Source organism: Nerophis ophidion, linkage group LG10 (assembly GCF_033978795.1).
Source record: "Nerophis ophidion isolate RoL-2023_Sa linkage group LG10, RoL_Noph_v1.0, whole genome shotgun sequence".
Classification (NCBI taxonomy): Eukaryota; Metazoa; Chordata; class Actinopteri; order Syngnathiformes; family Syngnathidae; genus Nerophis; species Nerophis ophidion.
This window is the reverse complement of record NC_084620.1, coordinates 23,451,787-23,475,102: the sequence shown is the minus strand read 5'-3', so window position 1 is coordinate 23,475,102 and position 23,316 is coordinate 23,451,787. Positions and strand designations below refer to the sequence as shown.

The window sequence follows — 23,316 nt, the reverse complement described above, 5'->3', positions numbered from 1 at the left end:
ATACAATGATTTGCAAATCCTTTTCAACCCATATTCAGTTGAATGCACTACAAAGACAAGATTTTAAATGTTCAAACTCATAAACATAATTTTTTTTTTGCAAATAATGAACTTTCTTGGCTGCAACACGTGCAAAGTAGTTTGGAAAGGGCATGTTCACCACTGTGTTACATCACCTTTTCTTTTAAAAACACTCAATAAACGTTTTGTGAACTGAGGAAACTAATTGCTGAAGCTTTAAAAGTGGAATTCTTTCTCATTTTTGTTTTATGTAAAGCTTTAGTCGTTCAACAATCTGGGGTCTCCGCTATCGTATTTTACGCTTCATAATGCTCCACACAGTTTCGATGGGAGACAGGTCTGGACTGCAGGCGGGCCAGGAAAGTACCCGCACTCTTTTACTACGGAACTACGCTGTTGTAACATGTGGCTTGGCATTGTCTTGCTGAAATAAGCAGGGGCATCCATGATAATGTTGCTTGGATGACAGCATATATTGCTTCAAAACCTGTATGGACCATTCAGCATTAATGGTGCCTTCACAGATGTGTAAGTTACCCATGCCTTGGGCATTAATGCTCACCCATACCATCACAGATGCTGGCTTTTGAACATTGCGCCGATAACAATCCGGATGGTTATTTTCCTCTTTGTTCCGGAGGACAAGAACTACAAAGTTTCCAAATATAATCTGAAATGTGGACTCGCCAGACCACAGAACAGTTTTCCACTTTGCATCAGTCTATTTTAGATGAGCTCGGGCCCAGCAAAGCCAGCGGCATTCCTTGGTGTTGTTGATAAATGGGTTTTGCTTCGCATAGCAGAGTTTTAACTTGCACTTACAGATGTAGCAACCAACTGTAGTTACTGACAGTGGTTTTATAAAGTGTTCCTGTGCCCATTTGGTGATATCCTTTACACATTGATGTCGGTTTTTGATGCAGTACCGCCTGAGGGCTCAAAGGTCCGTTATATCATTGCTTACGTGCAGTGATTTCTCCAGATTCTTTGAACCTTTTGATTATTTTACGGACCGTAGATGGTAAAATCCCCAAATTCCTTGCAATAGCTCTTTGAACATGTTGTTCTAAAACTGTTCGACAATTTGCTTACAAATTGGTGACCCTCGCTCCATCCTTGTTTTTGAATTACTTAGCTTTTCATGGAAGCTGCTTTTATACCCAATCATGGCACCCACCTGTTCCCAATTAGCTTGCACACCTGTGGGATTTCCAAAGAAGTGTTTGATGAGTATTTCTCAACTTCATCAGTATTTATTGCCACATTTCCCCACTTCTTTGTCACTTGTTGCTGGCATAAAATTCTAAAGTTAATGATTATTTGCAAAAAAAAAAAATCTTATCAGTTTGAAGATCAAATATGTTGTCTTTGTAGCATATTCAACTGAATATGGGTTGAAAATGATTAGCAAATCATAGTATTCCGTTTATATTTACATCTAACACAATTTCCCAACTCATATGGAAACGGGGATTGTATGTTTATGAAGGATTTTTGAATTGTTGCTATTTAAAAAAAATCTCACATACCCCTTGGCATACCTTCAAGTACCCCCAGGGGTATGCGTACCCCCATTTGAGAACCACTGGCCTATGCTATAGGATGTGGGTGTGGCATGGTGCCAAACATTGATTGGATGGTTGTCTAACCTAGCTATTTATGGACCTTGTTGTATATACCATCAACCTGCCGGGTTAGCCTTTAGCTACAATCTTTACATTTTATGTTAATTCAATTGGATTGTCCTATGTAATAAAGATATAACAAGCGGTGGCTTTCTTTCATGAGTTTTATTATATCTATGAATAAGCTTATTGGTGTGTCTAGTGGAACAAAGCCGTTTATTTATTATTTAATGTTTCTGTGCAGCCCGGTAGCAAATGTGTCACGGATCCACTGATATAGTCAGTGTACTGACCTACCTGAAATTGTTTCAAACAAGCACATAGTGAAACACATTTCTGTAGATTAACTAAGTCCATTTATCAATGAAAGTAAGAAGTGTTTTTTGTACTTTTGTCTTGTAGACACAGATGGAGTGATGGGCTTCTTTGCATGCGTGCTGATCTGCCTTCTGATTGGAGCCTTATTCTTTTGGATCAGGTAAAGCAACAGCCTAGTGAAATATCAGTTTTTGCCTATGTGTGTATATTTTATATATATATATATATATATATATATATATATATATATATATATATATATATATATATATGTGTGTCTTGATTGGATTATCCAGAGAATAGTGCTCGATACCGTGGTAGAGCGCAATATATATGTAGGTGTGGGAAAAATCACAAGACTACTTCTTCTCTACAGAACTGTTTCATGAGGGGTTCCCTCAATCATCAGGAGATTTTAATGGAAGCATTCACATACAATGGTTTATATAGGGCACAGAGTGGGTGGGTACAGGCAGGCGTAGGGTGTGGTGATTGACTCATGTGTTACCTAGGAGGTGTTTCCGTCTGTGGCGGCATGTTGAAATGATTTCACTGCGCTAGTTGTGGGATGATAGATCTGGATGATATATAATAAACAGTTTCTCTTTTAAGCATATGTTGCATCTTTTATTACCACTGTTGTAAGGTGTGCTGGATGCAAGAATTTGCCATGTTATTGAATATTCAACATTATTGTCTTTGAGGTTCCAAATGTGTTTGCTGAGTTCTGTAGAATCCCGCAAAGTCTGGTTTCTAAAGAAGGCCTTGTGATTATTCCATCTGGTTTTAAACGCTCCTTCGGTTAATCCTACATACGTGTCAGATGTGTTAATGTCCTTGTGTGTTACCTTTGCTTGGTAAACGACTGATGCTTGTAAGCACCCCCCGTTGAGAGGGCAATCAGGTTTCTTGCGACAGTTACATTCCTTATTGGTTTCAGAGTTGTTTAGTCTGAGGGCAGGCAGTCCTTTTGCAATTGCTTTGTTGTGGTTTGAAATGATTTGTTGTATGTTATTCATACAGCTGTAGCTCATTTTAATGTTGTTCTTGTTGAATATTTTTCTTTGGGTGTTGCCTTTGGGGAAGTGTTTGTCGATCACAGTGAGGAACTTGTGGCCGATATTGGTTGAGACGCTTTTGCTGAATGATGGGTTGTACCAGATGATGTTGTTTCGTTTTCTGCTCTTTTTTGGTTGGTTTCCTGGCGTGGGTTCATAGGTGAGGGTGAAGTTGTATCTTTCTGGTACGGGGGGGTTGCTTGGTCGAATTCAGCTTTGCTAGATGACAGCATCGATAGCCTTTTATTAATTCTGGTAGGTATTCTTTTCGTAGTGGTGGGTGGGTGGTTGCTGTCATGGTGCCCGTATTGGAGTGTTGTGTTGGGTTTCGTGAATGGTTGGTAGCTGTTATTTCTCAGGTTGAAAGTGACGTCGAGGAAGTTGACGGTTTGCTTGTTGGCTTCAATCGTGATCTGTAGGCCGTTCTCTTTGAAGATTTGGCATATGCGCTTCTTGGTATTCTCGCTGCTCCTTGGCGAGGCGCGGCACACTGCCAGTCCGTCATCACGGTAAATACCAAGGTTCAGGTTGAGGCTAGCAAGCTGGGAGAGGAGGAAACTCCCGACGAGTTCACACGTTTCTGCTCCGTCAAAACTCCCCATAGAAACGTCAAATGTTGAATTGTTCTTTTTTTGCCATGGTGTGCTGTTGCGGATGAGTATGGAGTTCTCTGGGTGGATGATGATGTTTCTTTCGTTGCCTGTGATTGAGTCGTAGTCCGAGGCAAAGTCTAGTGCTTGGGTCAGTAGGTCTTGCGTGATGGAAGGGTAAAATTATTCGATGTCGAAGGAGATAAAGTTGTGTTGTTGTTTGTCTTGGATGTTGTTAAACCATTTGATTACTGCTGCTGTATTTCTCCATTGGTTGAGTGGTGTTTTGTCCTTGATTTTTGTGTTTATTCTGTCCAGGATTATTTTGCTAATTTTTCCTATTTCAGATTTAGTTGGGTTTATTAGTCAGCATGTTGGGTTATTTGCGAAGTTGGGTGTGTGGTCTTTCAATGTGATGAAGGCTTCCTTGTTAGCTGTGGCGTCCACCCTGTCCTCAATATCCAGTTCAGTTGCGATCCGCTTGTTTTCCAGGTGTATGTTCTGTAAAGTGTTGGGTTGCGCTTTTTTGTATGATTTGGTGATGCTTTTGTCCAGTAAAGTGTTACGTTTTGGTATGTCCATTCTGTAGAAGTTTGTGGTTTTATCGGCGGCTATGATGAGGTTGCTTACTTTCTTGATGCGCTCCGTGTCATTTTTCAGCTTGGTGAGGAATGGGTTGCGGGCTGGCTTGAATTTGACTGATTGCATCATTTTGAGCATGTCGTTCTCAAAGTCCTTTAATTCCTTGACTGTGGGTGGGTTCTTGGTAGATTTGAATCCGTAAGTTTCCTTTTGCGTTCCTTTTGTTTCAGGGTGGAGGAAAAAGTGTGCTTTCCACCGCATCCTTCTTAGGAATTGTTCCGTCTTTTCTAGGAGTCTTTGCCTGCAGTCCTTCTGCGCGGGTATGGGAATGTTCTTCGTGGAGTAGTCGATGCTGAATTTTTCGATTTCGGATCGTCGTACAGTGCTCAACAAATGTCAATTTGGAGCGGGATATGTCTTGATTGTATTATCCAGGGAATAGTGCTCGATACCGTGGTAGAGCGCAATATGTAGGTGTGGGAAAAATCACAAGACTACTGAAGTAGTCTTGTGATTTTTCCCACACCTACATATATATATATATATATATATATATATATATATATATATATATATATACATTTTATATGTATTAACGACAAAAGTAACTGTAAAATATATTTGTATTATTATCATTTTAGTTCCTAAACCAAAGTGTCCTGCACATTGATCTGATTACATATTTAATAAATACATATTTAATTGAAATTACCTTGCATACTGTGAAACGTGCATTTGTTGCCTGTCCATGCTTCATCATATTTCAGGGGAGTGTCTCATTTTAGGATTAAAATTGTTAAGAAATTTTATTTTTTACACATTTGCGCTACTCCTCATCCGAACTCTACTTTAAAAAAATGTGGTACTTTTTATTGTGCATTTATTATGCAAGCATGTTTACTTGTAATCATACATATACTGTACATACCGTATATACAGTACACACATATAAAAGGTAAGACCTATTACAAAACCAATGTGTTTTTTCCCATTTCAATCAATCTAAACAAACGCTTAAGAGAAAGACCTGTTATAATTTGTCTACTTTTTGTTTAGAAAAAAAAAGAAGGGGGTACATTTTACACTTTTAAAGTTTTTTTGTTAATTATTTTATACATTTTTGGTTGAATCACATAATGTGCTCGGTGTCAATGTGCTATTCGCATGAATTCCATGTGGCTATACTTAATATATTTGTTAATCCTGTGCTAAAAACTCACTCCTGTTACTAAAATGTTTCTATGTATTGTTGAGTTTTTATTTAGATGACCTTACAGGAAAAATAGCGGCTACAGTGTACTAACTAATGGAGAACCATTACAAAAAAAAATTATACAAAAATAAACAAATGAGTGATCTTCGCCATAGGAGCATGGTACAATAAATGTTGTCTGAGATGGGCCAATGCACACCTTGGGCCTGATTTACTAAAGGTTTGCACGTACTAAAACATGCGCAAACCTGACAGCACACACAAAGCTGATTTTCTGAAAGTGTGCAAAGTGCATTGTGTCTCATAAATAGGCAGAATAAGATGTGCAATCCATTTTGCGTTTCTGTCTTCATTAATATGAAGAATATATGGTGATCATCACCGTTTTGCGAGCACTATTTTGCGTTTTATTTTTCAAAAGTGGGAAGGATGTGCAAACTGACAGTTCCACACACAGCTGCAGGATCAGTGCTCGCACTGCAAAACCAGACGATGGACAAATGAGAATTGTCTGTCCTGTGTTTATCAACATTTTAGACCAGGGGTCCCCAAACTTAATATATATATATATATATGTGTACATATAGATATATATATATATACATATATATATATATATCTATATGTACATATATATATATATATATATATATATATATATATATTTTATTATTATTATTACTTTTTATTTATTAATTATTTTTTTTGTACTTGGGACTTCTGGCGGGCCGAATTTTGGACGCCGGTGGGCCGGATCCGGCCCGCGGGCCTTAGTTTGGGGACCCCTGTTTTAGCCGGTCAGAAATAGGAAATTTTTTCACATTATAGTCTAATCAGAAACATAATTTTATAGTTTTATAGCTGCTAGAGGCCTTAAGGGGCTGATTGGGTAAGGAAACACACACACACACACACACACACACACACACACACACACACACACACACACACACACAGACACAACACTATCGTCCAGCACCATTGAGGGGGGATATGTGGGTTATAAACTGTCCTCTGTTCCTCCTTCTGTCCAAGATCCCGGCGCTGCTCGAAAGGGGCTTCCCCCGCAGACGGCACCCCGAACGTTAGGGCCGGTGTGCTGGGGGTGCGGCCAACCCGGTCACATGAGAAGGGATTGCTCCCTGATGGAGGTGGAACAGGTGATGCGGGTTGTCGAGCCCCCAGCACTCGCCTCCGATCCAGGGGAGGCGTACTGTGTCCCGGTAAGGGTACAAGGGAGTAAATACCGGGCAATGGTGGATTCGAGGTGCAAACAATCCATGATCCACCAAAACCTGGTTCGACCCGGGGCGTTGAGGCAAGCGACACAGGGGCGAATTAGGTGTATCCATGGGGATGTACACACGTATCCCATTGTTCCAGTGGAAATTTGGTATCGGGGACAAAAACATAGTGTAAGCGCGCACCGTACGCACCCCATAATATTAGGGACAAATCGGCCGGGGTTTCACCTTCTCGTGACGCAATGTGTGGGGATGCGTTCACGGACCGTAGGAAAAGGGGGTATCTGCGCAGTTCTCAGTGGCGAGGCGGGGCCATCCGACACTGCCGAGCGGGAACCGGCGGGGGCTTCACGGGAAGCCTCCCCGGCCCCCTATTGGCGTCCTTTAGAGGATTTTCCCCTCGAGCAGTCTCGAGACAAAACTTTGCGCGCGGCCTGGGACCAAGTCGACTACATCGACAGTCAGCTAATGCGCCCGGGAACAGCGCGGGTATTCCCTCATTTCTCCATTATGAGAGATAGACTATACCGAGTGAGCCGTGACACTCAGACGGGAGAGGAAATTACCGGTTGGTGCCGAAATGCTGCCGGGAAATGGTTTTCCAATCCGCGCATGTGAACCCTATGGCTGGACACATGGGCTACGAGAAGACACTTAATCGGGTCATGGTCCGGTTCTATCGGCCGGGCATTCGGGCAGACGTGCGCCATTGGTGCGCTGCCTGCCCGGAATGCCAGGTGGTAAATCCAGCGGCTGTCCCGAAGGCGCCCTTGCGCCCATTGCCACTCATGGAGGTCCCATCCGAAAGAATTGGGATGGACCTCATCGGACCATTTCACCCGAGCTCACGGGGATATCGCTTTGTGTTAGTCCTGGTGGATTACGCAACGCGCTATCCCGAAGCAGTGCCCCTGCGTTCCATCTCTGCAAAGAATGTAGCACAATTTCTGTTTCAGGTCATCTCCCGAGTCGGAGTCCCGAAAGAGATTCTGACTGACCAGGGAACGTCCTTTATGTCACGCACAATAAAGGAACTATACGGCTTACTGGGAATTAAAGCGATCCGCACCAGTGTGTATCACCCACAAACAGATTGGCTGGTGGAGCGGCTGAACAAAACGCTAAAAAACATGATCCTTAAGTTTACGCATGAGGACAAACCAAATTGGGATAAATGGCTGGATCCCCTCATGTTTGCGATGCGGGAGGTACCCCAGGCCTCCCTAGGTTTTACGCCTTTCGAGTTATTGAACGGCCGGAAGCCGCGTGGAGTGTTGGACCTAATTAAGGAAAGCTGGGAGGAAAGTCCGAGCTCCAGCAAAAATGAAATCCAGTACGTTATAGACTTGAGAGCAAAACTCCACCCATTGGGACACTTATCACGGGAGAATTTGCTCCAAGCCCAAAAACGTCAACAGAGCACGTATAACAAGGGAACCCAGCAGAGGAAATTTTCACCAGGAGAAAAAGTGCTTATATTAATTCCAAGTTCCAGCTCTAAATTACTTGCGCGCTGGCCAGGGCCCTTTGAGGTCACACGGCAAGTGGGGGATGTGGACTATGAGGTTTGGCGCTCGGACCGGGGCGGAGGCACCCAAATTTACCACCTTAACCTGCTGAAAGCATGGAGGGAGGCGGAGCCTGTTTCCATAGTGACGGTAGTGAGAGAGGAGAAGGAGTTGGGACCAGAGGTCCCGCGCTCTGTCCCTTCCCCTCCCCTCCCCTGTGATGATCAGCTCACGTTGGCGCAGAAAGCGGATGTTGCTGCACTGCGGGGGCGCTTTTCTGATGTGTTCTCCTCTCGGCCCGGCCGCACGAACCTCATCCAACATCACATTGAGAAAAGCCCGGGGGTTACGGTGCGGTCTCGGCCATACAGACATCCCGAACACAAGCGCAAAGTAGTTCGGGAAGAATTAAAAACCATGCTGGAATTGGGGGTAATAGAAGAATCCCACAGCGTGTGGTGTAGTCCCATTGTTCTGGTGGGAAAGAAGGATGGGTCCGTACGCTTCTGTGTGGATTACCGCAAGGTGAATGAAATCTCACGTATTGACGCGTACACAATGCCCGGGTCGTCAAGCTCCTAGACCGGCTGGGCACTACTCGCTTTTTCATGACACTGGATTTAACCAAGGGCTACTGGTAGATTCCCTTATCACCAGAGTCCAAGGAAAAAACGGCCTTCTCCACTCCGGAAGGTTTATACCAGTTTGTGACACTTCTGTTCGGTTTGTTCGGTGCGCCCACCACGTTCCAGCGTCTCATGGACCAGGTGCTGCGCCCCCACGCAGCATATCTGGATGATGTCATCATCCAGAGTAGCGGCTGGGAACAGCACGTGCAGTGGGTGGGGGCGGTGCTCGAGTCTTTAAGGCGAGCGGGGCTCACCGCCAACCCGGCAAAGTGCGTGGTTGGCCGAAGGGAGGTATAGTACCTGGGGTACCACATTTGGGGGGGGGGGACAGGTGCGTCCACAGGTACACAAAACAGCGGCGATCGCAGCCTGTCCACCCCCCAAGACAAAAAAGGAGGTGAGGCAGTTTTTGGGCCTGGCGGGATATTACCGCCGGTTCATACGCCGGTTCGCGGACTTGACCAGCCCACTAACTAACCTCACCCAAAAGGGTGCTCCAGAGCTGGCCCAGTGGACGGAGCAGTGCCAGCGGGCTTTTGAGAAGGTGAAGACAGCACTCTGCGAGGAACCGGTACTGTGCATGCCTGACTTCACTATCCCTTTTTATCTGCTGGCGCACGCATCGGGCAGGGGACTGGGGGCGTTGCTGTCCCAGCGGGTGGGGGGCGTCGACCGCCCCATTTTGTACATCAGCCGGAAACTCTCGGACCGGAAGGCGAGGTACAGTACGGTGGAGAGGGAGTGCCTCGCCATCCGGTGGGCGGACGGGGCCCTCCGCTACTACCTGCTGGGGCGCGCCTTCAGCCTTTGTTCGGACCACAAACCGCTCCAGTGGCTCCACCGGATGAAGGATTCCAATGCGCGGATTACCCGGTGGTACCTAGCATTGTAGCCATACAACTTCCGGGTGGTCCACAGGCCGGGCGCATAGATGGCCGTGGCCGACTATCTCTCTCGCCCTCCTATGCGGGGTGGTGAGGGGAGTGGGCGCGGCTGTACGGCTGCCCGGCCTGAGTCTGATGGTGGAGGCATGTGGGAGGCGGGGCGTGGTCACGCGCCGCCTGTGGACAGGGCATGCGCAGGAGCCAGCTGGAAGCAGATGACAGGTGAGTGGATACCTCAGCTGGAACGAGTTATCTAATCACCTGTCTCTTTATTAGCAGCGTTGGTGACCGCAGGAGGAGGCTGAAAAGCCAGGAGAAAGAGCAAGCCTAGGCTGAAAGAGCAAGCAAGATAGATAGATAGATAGTACTTTATTGATTCCTTCAGGAGAGTTCCTTCAGGAAAATTAAAATTCCAGCAGCAGTGTACAGAGTTGAGATCAATTTAAAAAAGATACTGAATAGTTATGTTTACTTTAATGGCCTTCTTCCTTGGTTCTCAAAACAAGCTGTAAAGCAACTGCAGTACAGCGAAGATGCTGCTGCTCGAGTCCTGACTTGAACCAGGAAATACGACCATATTAGTCCAGTGCTCAGGTCACTGCACTGGGTTCCCGTTGCTCAGAGAATAGACTTTAAAACAGCTCTGCTTGTGTACAAGTATTTTCATGCCCAAAGTACATCCCTGACATGTTAGCTCTTATGTTATAACCTTATGAACCATCCTGAGCTCTAAGAACCCCAGGGAGTCTCCTGCTTGTGCTCAGTGTTAGGATTAAACATGGGTAGGCGACATTAGATTTTTGGGGAATATGCTCCTATAATCTGTAATAGTCTTCCAGAAGTTAAAGTTAAAGTACCAATGATTGTCACACACACACACTAGGTGTGGTGAAATTTGTCCTCTGCATTTGACCCATCCCCTTGATCACCCCCTTTGAAGTGAGGGGAGCTGTGGGCAGCAGCGGTGCCGCGCCCATGAATCATTTATGGTGATTAAACCCACAATTCCAACCTTTGATGCTGAGTGCCAAGCAGGGAGGTAATGGGTCCCATTTTTTTATAGTCTTTGGTATGACTTGGGGGGTTTGAACTCACAACCTACCGATCTCAGGGTGGACACTCTAACCACGGGGCCACTGAGTAGGTTGTAGAAGATGCGACACAGCCTCAACTTTGGCAATGTTCAAATTATTTTACTTGACTTTTTGTAATTGTATGCATCTGTAAAGCACTTGGAATTAAATTGTATAGAAATTGTGATGTAAAAATAAACTTTCCTTGCCTTGTGTTAAATCAGCCAACCCAAAATAATCAATTAAATCCCACTATGTTTGTACAGGAAAAACAGGACTGTGGTGAACAACACAAAACTCGTTCTGACGTTGGATGACATTGTCTTCATCGACGCTCAAGTCAGCAAAAAGGTCTGACAGCAAACACAGCAATGTACCTGTGATGTTTTATTTCATACGTGGGCAAGATGAAAAAAAAAACCCTTAACCCCAAAACTGCAGTCTGTATGAGGAGTCAAAAGTGTGACTATAAGCCATTGTATTAGTATATCGACAAATTATTCTCACATGTATGAATGTATGTAAGTATGTATATATTTACATTAAAGTATGTGTTATTATTATTAATATTTCATGTCACTACATCACACATGCTCTGCTCTTGTGGTTCCTAGAAACTGAATGACGAGTCAATCATGAGGAGTCTTCTTGAAATCAAAACTCCATTCCGCTCGATCGCCAGAAGCTACATACTGACCACACCCGAGAATTCAAATATTGGGATAATAGAGGTGCAATAAAACAAACAAACATGCATACACTTTTGACCTGGGTTTGATTGGACATATGTGCTCTGATTGGCTGTGCTGTTCACAGGGTGACTGGGTTTGGCTTAAGAAGATCCCAGGAGGAAATACAACCGTCAGTCAAAACACGCAGAAGCTCTTCAGCAACGTATGAAGAATCTTCAAATGACTCAATTGTACAGTGAACCTGTTTAAAAGGGACCTATGATGAATGTTGTCTTTTCTTATTTATTATGGTTGTTACAATGTTGGAAACTTGTGTTTAATAATGTCATAGCGCCATGTCATGAGGTTCATGCATTTTGGTGTGAGCTTGCAAGCAGATTCCGAGGCCTCCGTTAGCAAGGTTTTGCGTTGTGGATCGCTGGTGACGTCACAGCAAGGTGGACGTTCTTACTTAATAGAGTTGGGAATCTCAATTCGATTCCAATTCTTGGGGTGACGATTTCATTCAGAATCTACAACTTATGCACACAGTTTTGGCTTAAAAAATATATATTAAAAAAAATATTTTTTAAAAATGTTATCTACAAAAATCACAGAATGTTAGTCAATCTACTAAAAGAAAATAGAGAAACTCGAACCCAATCCTGGTGGAACAGGGGTTAGTGCGCCTGCCTCACAAAACGAAGGTCCTGAATAGTCCTGGGTTCAATCCCGGGCTCGGGATCTATCTGTGTGGAGTTTGCATGTTCTACCCGTGAATGCGTGGGTTCCCTCCGGGTACTCCGGCTTCCTCCCACCTCCAAAGACATGCACCTGGGAATAGGTTGATTGGCAACACTAAAATTGGCCCTAGTGTGTGAATGTGAGTGTCAATGTTGTCTGTCTATCTGTGTTGGCCCTGTGATGAGGTGGCGACTTGTCCGGGGTGTTCCCCGCTTTCTGCCCTTTTGTAGCTGAGCTAGGCACCAGCGACCCCAAAGGGAATAAGCGGTAGAAAATGGATGGATGGATGGAACCCAGTCCTCGCTTTACAAAACTTAGGATCGCAATTGAGAAGAAATACAAATGCTATACTTGTCAAACACAACACAAATAAAAAGGAAAACCAAACATTTATAAAAGCAACAGTATCAATAATAATAATAATTATAATAGTTATAATAATATTTAATAACAATAATATCAGTAATTGTTTGTTGTCCATCAATAAATTGATTCTTCCAAAAAATTAATATAAAGTTTGCAAAAATACAAACCCCATTTCCGTATGAGTTGGGAAATTGTGTAAGATGTAAATATAAATGGAATACAATGATTTGCAAATCCTTTTCAACCCATATTCAATTGAATGCACTACAAAGACAATATATTTGATGTTCAAACTTTTTTTATTTTTGCAAATAATAATTAACTTAGAATTTCATGTCTGCGACACGTGCCAAAATAGTTGGGAAAGGGCATGTTCACCACTGTGTTACATCACCTTTTCTTTTAACAACACAAAAAACGTTTAGGAACTGAGGAAACTAATTGTTGAAGCTTTGAAAGTGGAATTCTTTCTAATTGTTATTTTATGTAGAGCTTTAGTCCAACAGTCCAGGGTCTCCGCTGTCGTATTTTACGCTTCATAATGTGCCACACGTTTTCAATGGGAGACAGGTCTGGACTGCAGGCGGGCCAGGAAAGAACCCGCACTATTCTACTACGAAACCACGCTGTTGTAAAACGTGGCTTGGCATTGTCTTGCTGAAATAAGCAGGGGCGTCCATGATAACGTTGCTTGGATGACAACACATGTTGCTCCAAAACCTGTATGGACCATTCAGCATTAATGAGGGACGTCGTGGCGCAGTAGGAGATTGGCCGTGCACAATCCGAGGGTCCCTGGTTCAATCCCCACCTAGTACCAACCTCGTCATGTCCGTTGTGTCCTGAGCAAGACACTTCACCCTTGCCCCTGATGGGTGCTGGTTAGCGCCTTGCATGGCAGCTCCCTCCATCAGTGTGTGAATGTGTGTGTGAATGGGTGAATGTGGAAGTAGTGTCAAAGCGCTTTGACCACCTCGAAGGTAGAAAAGCGCTATACAAGTACAACCCATTTATCATTTATTTATTTAATGATGCCTTCACAGATGTGTAAGTTACCCATGCCTTGAGCACTAATACACCCCCATACCATCACAAATGCTGGCTTTTGAAATTTGCGCCTATAACAATCCGGATGGTTATTTTCCTCTTTGTTCCGGAGGACACCACGTCCACAGTTTCCAAATATAATTTAAATGTGGACTCGTCAGACCACAGAACACTTTTCCACTTTGCATCAGTCCATCTTAGAGGAGCTTGGGCCCAGCGAAGCTAGCGGCGTTCCTTGGTGATGTTGATAAATGGGTTTTGCTTTGCATAGTAGAGTTTTAACTTGCACTTACAGATGTAGCGACCAACTGTAGTTACTGACAGTGGTTTTATGAAGTGTTCCTGAGCCCATGTAGTGATATCCTTTACACACTGATGTCGGTTTTTAAAGCAGTACCGCCTGAGGGATCAAAGGTCCTTAATATCATCGCTTACGTGCAGTGATTTCTCCGGATTCTCTGAACCTTTTGATGATTTCACGGACCATAGATGGTAAAATCCTCTAAATTACTTGCAATTGCTCGTTGAGAAATGTTGTTCTAAAACTGTTCGACAAGTTGCTTACAAATTGGTGACCCTCGCCCCATCCTTGTTTGTGAATAACTTAGCATTTCATGGAAGCTGTTTTTATACCCAATCATGGCACCCACCTGTTCCCAATTAGTCTGCACACCTGTGGGATGTTCCAAATAAGTGTGTGATGAGCATTCCTCAACTTAATCAGTATTTATTGCCACATTTCCCAACTTCTTTGTCACAAGTTGCTGGCATTAAATTCTAAAGTTAATGATTATTTGCAAAAAAAAATTTTTTTATCAGTTTGAACATCAAATATGTTGTCCTTGTAGCATATTCAACTGAATATGGGTTGAAAATGATTTGGAAATCATTGTATTCCGTTTATATTTACATCTAACACAATTTCCCAACTCATATGAAAAAGGGGTTTGTATGTATCTTTTTTAATCGATTTTCAAAGAATAGGAATCGCCTGAGAATCAAATTGAATAAAAATTGCACTCTGGACGTGAATAAAAATTTTTTAAGCACCCCTATTTATTACTATGAGGAATCACATGAAAGGGTACAGTAAATTATTGTTTTCATTTAAATGTAACAAAGGCATAATAACGCCGACGTGGGACATGCAACGACATAAGTGCTGCTAAAAACAGCTTTTTTAAATTCAGAGCCTGAATCTATTGGAGAGTTGTGCAGGTGTACCTAATGTTGTGACTGGGTGAATCTATATAATGTTTATGAAGTTTATTCTCAACTGTGTCTGGAAAAACATGGCACCAATGACTTTAAGTGCACATTTTCAAAAGATACTTTTAGAGCGGTTGGGTCGTTTGCAATTTACAATCTGGGAATGCCTCCAGAATCGAACATCTAGCAAGCAAAATCAAAAAGCGGGTTATAAAAGTGACTTTGGAGCAAAATTTAGACCAAAGCTAATCCAAAACATATTATGTAGAGTAAACCACAAGGAAGTTAGTTGAATGGAGATTAAAAACATCATAGGTTCCGTTTAAGTTTGCTTTGCTTTTGCTGACGACCGCTTATGTTGACCGAGGGTTCTTGACATAAACAGGTTTGAATCAGATCTTGTCTTTGTTGGCCCTGCGATGAGGTGGCGACTTGTCGACTTGTCCAGGGTCTACCCCGCCTTCCGCCCGAGTGCAGCTGGAATAAGCTCCAGCACCTCCCCATGCCCCAGAATGGGACAAGCGGTAGAAAATGGAAGGATGGATGGATGGAATCAGATTATGATGTCATTCTTGTGGCACCTGTAATCCATGTTAATGGATGCCTTCAAAGACGTTCCAGTCAACAGTCAAACCTTAGATTTTGTGTCTTTCCAGTTAAGAGAAATGCGACATGAGAATTTGAACCTTTACTTGGGATTGTTTGTGGACTCGGGAATCTTTGCTCTGGTGGTTGAGCACTGTCCTCGGGGCAGCCTGGCAGACCTTCTATCTGATAGCGAAATGCGGTTGGACTGGATGTTCAAGTCGTCCCTACTGATGGACCTCATCAAGGTGAACGTCATGGATGGCATCATTTGTGGAAGTCAAATCTTTCTTAAGCTAAACACAATTAGCGGGTGTTTTTCAGGGGATGAAGCATCTCCATTTACGAGGTTTAAGTCATGGGCGACTGAAGTCCACAAACTGTCTGGTTGATGGACGTTTTGTTCTGAAGATCTCTGATTACGGACTACACATGATCCTTCATTCAGAGGGACTTAACATTGTTGAGGACCCACAAGGTGAAAAAAAATTCTGAAGGTGGACTTTTAGACTTTGGTTGTGTAAATGTGCACTATGTCACTTCTTGTCCGCCAGAGCTGCTGTGGACGTCTCCAGAGCTTTTGAGGTGTCCAGTCAGAGGAGGCTCTATGGCTGGAGACGTGTTTAGTTTCTCCATCATTATACAGGAAGTTATATCACGGACGCCACCCTATGCCATGATGGACATGCCGGCTGCTGGTGAGGACGTTTTCCATTGTGTCATGTGTACAGCTGGACCACAGTTGACCTAAAAAGCCTTTCTTGGACTGTCCCTCAGAGATCCTGGAGAGGTTGAAGGAGCCGCCCCCTCTTTGCCGGCCAATCATTCCGGTAGATGAAGCTCCAGCCGACTGTCTCAGTCTGATGAACGAATGTTGGAATGAAGATCCCGCCAAGAGGCCGTGCTTCCATGAAATCTTCAAACAGGTGACTGACCAGATGAGACGCGATGAAACAATCTCAAAAGGCCCTCACATAGAACAGCTGCAGGCTAGGGTTGTGCAATATAGACAATATACATTTGGCTGATGGTAGAGCTTATTGTTATATAGAGATAATGTATGTTGATGACACATTTCTAACAACAAGAAAACAGGTGCATCCTCAATGCAATGCAGGGTTTTCCCCTAATGCAGTGGTTCTCAACCTTGTTGGAGATACCGAACCCCACCAGTTTCATATGCGCGTTCACCGAACCCTTCTTTAGTAAAAAATAAAATGTTTTTGGTTTCAAATTCAAGACAGTTAAGTTTTTTTTGCTGGTGCACAAAATGAACCGTGCATCAACATCACCTTGTTCAAAGAACAAAACCAACACATTGCATGAATTCACAACAACTTACACACATGCAAATCAGTCTGACTTCTGCTGTTTCCATAAAGCCGATAGGGAGAAGTTTTTATTTACACGATTAGTCGGGTGTGTCTTGACCTCCGCGGCAGAGGCTCCGTCGAACCCCTGAGGACAACTCATAGATTGAACCCAAGTTAAGAACCACTGCCCTAATGTAACTGATGGTGGTGCACAGCCACGGCAAAATTATAGCCGCCACAGTTTAAGAATATGTTTGTTTTTTTTACGTGAAAACACATTAACGTATTATAATATACAGGGTTTACCCGAGATACCTATGGCGGTGGGGGCATGGTCAATATGACATCATATTATTTGCCGTGATACATATATTTTCTTTAGATAACAAACTAAATGTATACATACATCCAAAACAAATCTCTTATTCCTAAACATAGTATTAACATATATCTATTCTTAAATAATATCGTTTTGCTCTATTTTTCAATTGTTGCTTCTTATTGTACAATGTACTTTGTTGAGACTTTTTTTCCTAGAGATCTCCGCAATCCTTTCAGTCACTTTTTTCTTTATTAAAAACGACTGGCAACAAATATAGCATCTTTTTCTGGTGATATTGTAGACTGTACTCGTGTTTAGACACTCTTTGCGTCTGTTGCTCCGTGTTCGCGGTGAAAAGCGAGCTGCAGAGAGTTTGATGTCAAACTTGCTTTGCACAGCTGGCAGCCCAGTGTCATCTTAAATTTTGAAGGTCAAATGGACGGGGCTTTACGCGGGTCTACATCTGATGAATTAAAGTATGCCCACATCGTGGACATGCTGCCTCCAATCCAGACAACCCAGTACTTACGGCTTACGTCGACATTACAACATCCGGTTTTGCAGCACTGTTCCGGTGATCATAGTATGTATTTTTTTCGGTGGACAATTTTCAGTGCATCACTAGTCAAAAGTGCGCAAATAATAATCTGGCACTATACCTGTCTGCTGGTGGTAATGTGTATGTTTGTGTGTTATGATGTTCATTTTTCCCATGGTCTGTGAACACACCGTGTTAGCGGAGAATGATGTAGTGTTGTGTGACATGGAGTGAAACACGGTGACGTGTGTGCACAATATAGACAGAACTGTGTTACAACATAAAGTAACCACCATGCATTTGAAAGACGCTGTTGTGTTGCTTGTTGCTACAGTTTCGAGGCATCAACAGAGGGAGGAAAGCAAACATTATTGATTCCATGCTGCGAATGTTGGAGCAATATAGTTCAAACCTGGAAGATCTGATCCGCGAAAGAACTGATGAGCTAGAGGTGGAGAGAAGCAAGACGGAGAAGCTCATAGGACAGCTGTTGCCAAAGTAAGACATATTTTAACATTTCAAGCATATTTTGACATATTTGATAACCTACTGAGTATTTTTACTTTCTGCCAAACACGCATGACGGAAAGCGCTTGGAAGTAAAGCTTTACTTTTAAAGCTAGCTTAGTGCTATTCACATTGGATATGCCATATACATGCTATTGACTTTGTATTGGCGATTTTAAATTGCAATTTCAAAACCTACAAATTTGTCAAAACTACAACCAAGATGAACGTTACCATCAAACAGCTAATGTTTAATAAGTGCACTAATTACAGTATAAACACTTTGTAGGGTGCAACAAAAGGCAAGACTGGCAATTCAGCCTAATGCCAATAGATGTTATTTTGGTTACGGCAACACACCTACGACAAACTGAAATAAATTCATACTGGCAAATGAGACTCAGAAGGCTAAGAAAACAAGTTTACAACTGGACAGAAAACGTATAATTTTTATTACAATTATTACCACATGAACACACACATAAGTACCGAACATTGGTACTGTTGAGTATTGGTATTTGTTCAAATGTGAATGGTACCCATCCCTACCCTTCCTCAACAGTCATTTTTGCAGTTTGTGAATATCCATCCATCCATTTTCTACTGGTTGTCCCTTTTTGGGGTCGCGGGGGGGGTGCTGGAGCCTATCTCAGCTGCAATCAGGCGGAAGGCGGGTTACACCCTGGACAAGTCTCCACCTCATCGCAGGGCCAACACAGATAGACAGACAACATTCACACTCACATTCACACACTAGGGCCAATTTAGTGTTGCCAATCAACCTATCCCCGGGTGCATGTTTTTGGAGGTGGGAGGAAGCCGGAGTACCCGGAGGGAACCCACGCAGTCATGAGGAGAACATGCAAACTCCACACAGAAAGATCCCGAGCCCGGGAATGAACTCAGGACTTCTCAGGACCTTCGTATTGTGAGCCCCATGCACTAAACCCTCATTCACCGTCCTGCCAGAATGTGAATATGTATAATTCAAACAATGTACAACTTATTAAGTTGTCACTCAAGTTATCATCAACATTCATGGTTGACCCTTTTTCTAGACATAAAAGGTAGTAACCAACAAGACATCACATCTTCTTGTGTTGTTGAGAAAATTATCAATGTAATATTAATGTGCAAACAGTGGTTGCAACTTAAGAGGCTCGCTCTTTTTTTTTACAGCCTCAAGTGAGTTGCCTCTTTACACGTCAAGCTGCGAACAGCACAGCACAATTCCTCCTTCACAATAATAGCACAGGGTGGCACACCCGGTCTGAAGCCATGGCAAGCTGTTCTCCCGACAAGATTAGATTACATTAGATTAGATTAGTTTATTTCAAAGGGGACAATACAATTACATAAAACACATGACTACACATGGTTAAAAAAGACAGAATTAGCCATGAGGCTTGTTTTCATCTGTAGTCCCCTGGCCATGATGTAAAAAAACATTCAAATTACAATTCAAAAGAAAAAGAAAAGAGACAGAAAAAAGATAAAAGCACACAATAAATACACAATATGATAAAACATTTAATACAGTTGTCCAGGGCGTACCCTGCCTTCCGCCCGATTGTAGCTGAGATAGGCGCCAGCGCCCCCCGCGACCCCAAAAGGGAATAAGCAGTAGAAAATGGATGGATTTAATACAACATCACAACATAACATATATCTTAGCATCAAAACGAGCTCATCTTTCATTGCTGGCAGCTGTAGGTGTGTTAAGCCACATTTAAACTATTTTTGTGAAGGCCTAAAAAGGACTATTTTTCTCCAAAATGACACCATTGCAGTAAACGTCTGCTGCCCGCGTTGTTCAGAGGTGGGTGGTGCTTCACTTCCGTGTTTAGATTAAGGTTAAGGTGCAGTGATAACATTAAATTTAGATAGTTACTGTGACTGCTTTAGTCAGTAAAATGGCATAAAAGCTCAACAGAAATTAAAGGCGGTTAGTTGGAAGTCAAAAGGGGACCTTTTTATTGCAGTCAACTTGACATCAAAACATGTCAAGACACTTTTTCAAACCATTCACACACAATTACGGCGTCAGAATAAAAACACTGACAGTATTGTTAAAACTGGCTGAAATGTTACAGTGGCCGAAAGTGTTAAATATATTTGTTAAATAAAACATCTGCCTTGTTTTTAATTAATACTTAGGCCTACTATGCTACTGTATTTTAATGTTTGCAATTATGCTGGTACAGTACTTGGAGAGAAAAGTTTTTTTCTGAAATGGTACTTGGTAAAGAAAAATTGGAGAACCGCTGCTTTAACGCAATTAAAGTTGTACTTAATTGTTTTAAAGTTAAGTAACAACTTTTTCAGGTCAGTGGCTCAGGCTCTGAAGAAAGGGAAGCCAGTTCGACCAGAACATTACTCGGATTGTACTCTTTACTTCAGCGACATTGTTGGATTCACAACCATCTCAGCTCTAAGTGAACCCATTGAGGTACAAACTATACTCAGGTCCCACAGCCATCATATTTATATCACTTTGTGTGTATCGCGTGTGCGTGTGTGTAGGTAGTGGACCTGCTGAATGACCTCTATACCATGTTTGATGCCATCATTGCTTCTCATGACGTCTACAAGGTAAAACATTTCAACTTCCAAAGTGGAAAATTGTGTTGTATGGAAAAACGTAACGCACAAAGTGAAAAAACCCAAACCAAACTTACTGTTGTTCTTTCTGTGCAGGTTGAAACGATTGGCGATGCTTACATGGTGGCTTCCGGTATTCCCAACAGGAACGGAAATCGACACGCAGCTGAAGTGTCTAACATGTCGCTCGATATCCTGCACTCCATTGCAGCGTTCAAGATCAAACACATGCCGGAAATTAAAGTGAAGATACGAATTGGACTTCACTCTGGTACACACTCCATCCTTAACAAATAAACAAACCATGGATTTTAACTGACATGAGCCTTTTTAGCAGTTTGACTTATTTGACACAAACAGAAGCACTAATGCACGTGTGCAGCTTAGCCGACCGTAGTGCGATCACTCCTCTACACTAACAATTGGGGTCCACACGTGTTTGTGTGGGATTATTGGGCTAACAGTGATACAAACACATGCACACGCTCAACGTAACCAACTGTTTTGCAATTGCTCCTCTACAGTACGTTTAACAAAGTAAAATCAATAGAAAAACTCAAAATTAATCCTCAAAGTCTAAATTAAGGCATGAGAAAATTACCCCTAAAACAATTCAGAATTGCGATTCTTATTTATTTAGATTCTAAATTGATTCATAAGAAATCTTTGAAAAGGCATTTTTTTAGGCCATGTTCGCACTTACTTGATGCTCCTATACATTGTCAGCCAAGAGGAACTTTTGTAACCCGTTTTGGTTTTGTTTGCTGTCATTGTTTTGACGTTTTTTTTCACTTGAAGATCACAATGTATTCAATTTCTGTATTCATTATACATACTCTATTTTAATCTATTCCTATTAACCTATGCTATTTATAATTTACTCCCTCTTCTATCTAATGCAATGCTCGGGGAAAGAAACACTCATTTTATTGTTTTTTAGACAGTTGGCTCATCCTATGTGTACGCAGACATCCTGGTGTGCTGAAATGTTAATCCATGCTAAAAAACAATTTGTCCTCAGGTCCAGTTGTGGCAGGTGTGGTGGGTCTCACAATGCCCAGGTACTGTCTGTTTGGAGACACTGTGACTACAGCTTCTCATATGGAAGCCAGCGGACTTCGTAAGTAGAAAAATCCAGAACAATAACTGATAATATATTTTGACCTGGATGAATGGGAGTATTTAAATAACACGAAAGGGTATTGAGTAAAATGTTTTTTTACTTTGTAGCCTACAGAATCCACATCAGTCTGAGTACGATGAAGGTCCTGACAAGTCTCAAACTGGGTTACCACATAGAGACCAGAAAAGCTACGGTATACTTGCAATACATGTTGCCTAACAATTAATGGTGGTGCTTCTTGTTTTGTGTAACACAGGGGTGTGAAATTCATTTTAGCTTAGGTGCCACATGGAAGAAAGTCTAGTCCCACGTCGGCCAGATGGCGAAAATCATGTTATAATAACTTAAAAATAGAATTACGACAACTTCAAAAATGTTTATTTGTTTTATTTCGGCCCAAAACAGAACAAGGAAATTCTGAAAATGTACACATCAAAAATAATCCTCTTAACAAAACACTTTAAGTTAGTTGAAAATCATAAGTAAAAAATTGTTGCAGTTTCAAAAACACCATGAACTTAGACTCAATCTCAGTGTATCTACAAAGCTATTAAACTTTAAGTCCCAGCCCATCTATGATTGAACAAAAAACTAAATAAAGCATAACTAAAAACTTTATTATGTATCAACCACCTCATTTGTCATTTCCACTGTTCACTTTTTTTTTAAATTTGCACGGAAGACAATCATTTTCACAGAACTATATCAATGTGCAGTGTCTCCTGCAGCATTTTAAGTGGGGTTACCAATTGTTTATTTTACATCTGTTTGTTTTACGTTGTGGCGAGGGAGAGGAGTCACAGCCCCACTTTACCGTGTACCTCTTGCTTGGTATACTTGCTCGCCCCTGTATAAACTATTTGCTTACCTAACAGAATTGCTACTGCGATATCCAGTGGGTACATTTAGAAGAGCAATTTCTTTAGTTTTGAAATGCAGCTCGATTTTACACTGAGCAAACTCATTTCGCGGGCCGGATTGAACTTGTTTGTGGGCCTGTTCCGGCCCGCATGTTTGACATCCCTGATGTAACACATGCAAATATTTTGTTGTCCCAACCTTGATATGCGGTCGATATGTCTGCTGCCTACATTATATGACACACAAATGGGAAAAAAGCTGCTGTGACATTTTAAACAGTCAATCAAGTCAGGCAAAATATGAGCTTTGCTTTTAGGTGAAAGGTTCAGAGGACACCTACTGGCTGATGGGACGAGACGACTTCAATAAAGTTCTCCCTGTCCCTCCAGACCTCAAGGGCGGGTAAGGAAACACACACACATGTTAATAAACGTATGGGATGGCTAAAATGATACGGTGCATGTGCTTTTAAAAATATTTGGTTCTTTTTATCTCCCTGTTTGTGTGTGTTTTAGGGCCAGTAACCATGGTATCAGCCTTGATGAAATCCCAGTTGAAAGAAGGCAGAAGTTTCTGGACCGACAGCAGAAGACAAAGAAATAGATGTTGCCAATGGACACCCACACAAGCACACTACCTCCAAGTTTATGATGTGAACATTAAAACAAAAATAATCCATGTAAA

At 42.3% G+C, this 23,316-nt stretch overlaps 1 protein-coding gene across 1 annotated transcript in view; it reads left to right on the top strand.

The window, feature by feature from the left end:
- LOC133560404 (retinal guanylyl cyclase 2-like) overlaps nt 1–23,316 on the top strand; it is a 40,898-nt gene extending 17,582 nt beyond the window's left edge. Inside the window, exons 9-24 of the mRNA XM_061912880.1 lie at nt 2,049–2,124; nt 11,012–11,096; nt 11,360–11,476; nt 11,562–11,639; nt 15,439–15,615; nt 15,692–15,845; nt 15,922–16,065; nt 16,145–16,293; nt 17,875–18,038; nt 20,373–20,496; nt 20,571–20,639; nt 20,745–20,919; nt 21,670–21,768; nt 21,879–21,964; nt 22,949–23,034; nt 23,148–23,316. Of these exons, the coding sequence (XP_061768864.1) occupies nt 2,049–2,124; nt 11,012–11,096; nt 11,360–11,476; nt 11,562–11,639; nt 15,439–15,615; nt 15,692–15,845; nt 15,922–16,065; nt 16,145–16,293; nt 17,875–18,038; nt 20,373–20,496; nt 20,571–20,639; nt 20,745–20,919; nt 21,670–21,768; nt 21,879–21,964; nt 22,949–23,034; nt 23,148–23,235 (1,871 nt within the window). The 3' untranslated portion in view covers nt 23,236–23,316. The remainder of the gene's footprint in view (nt 1–2,048; nt 2,125–11,011; nt 11,097–11,359; nt 11,477–11,561; nt 11,640–15,438; nt 15,616–15,691; nt 15,846–15,921; nt 16,066–16,144; nt 16,294–17,874; nt 18,039–20,372; nt 20,497–20,570; nt 20,640–20,744; nt 20,920–21,669; nt 21,769–21,878; nt 21,965–22,948; nt 23,035–23,147) is intronic.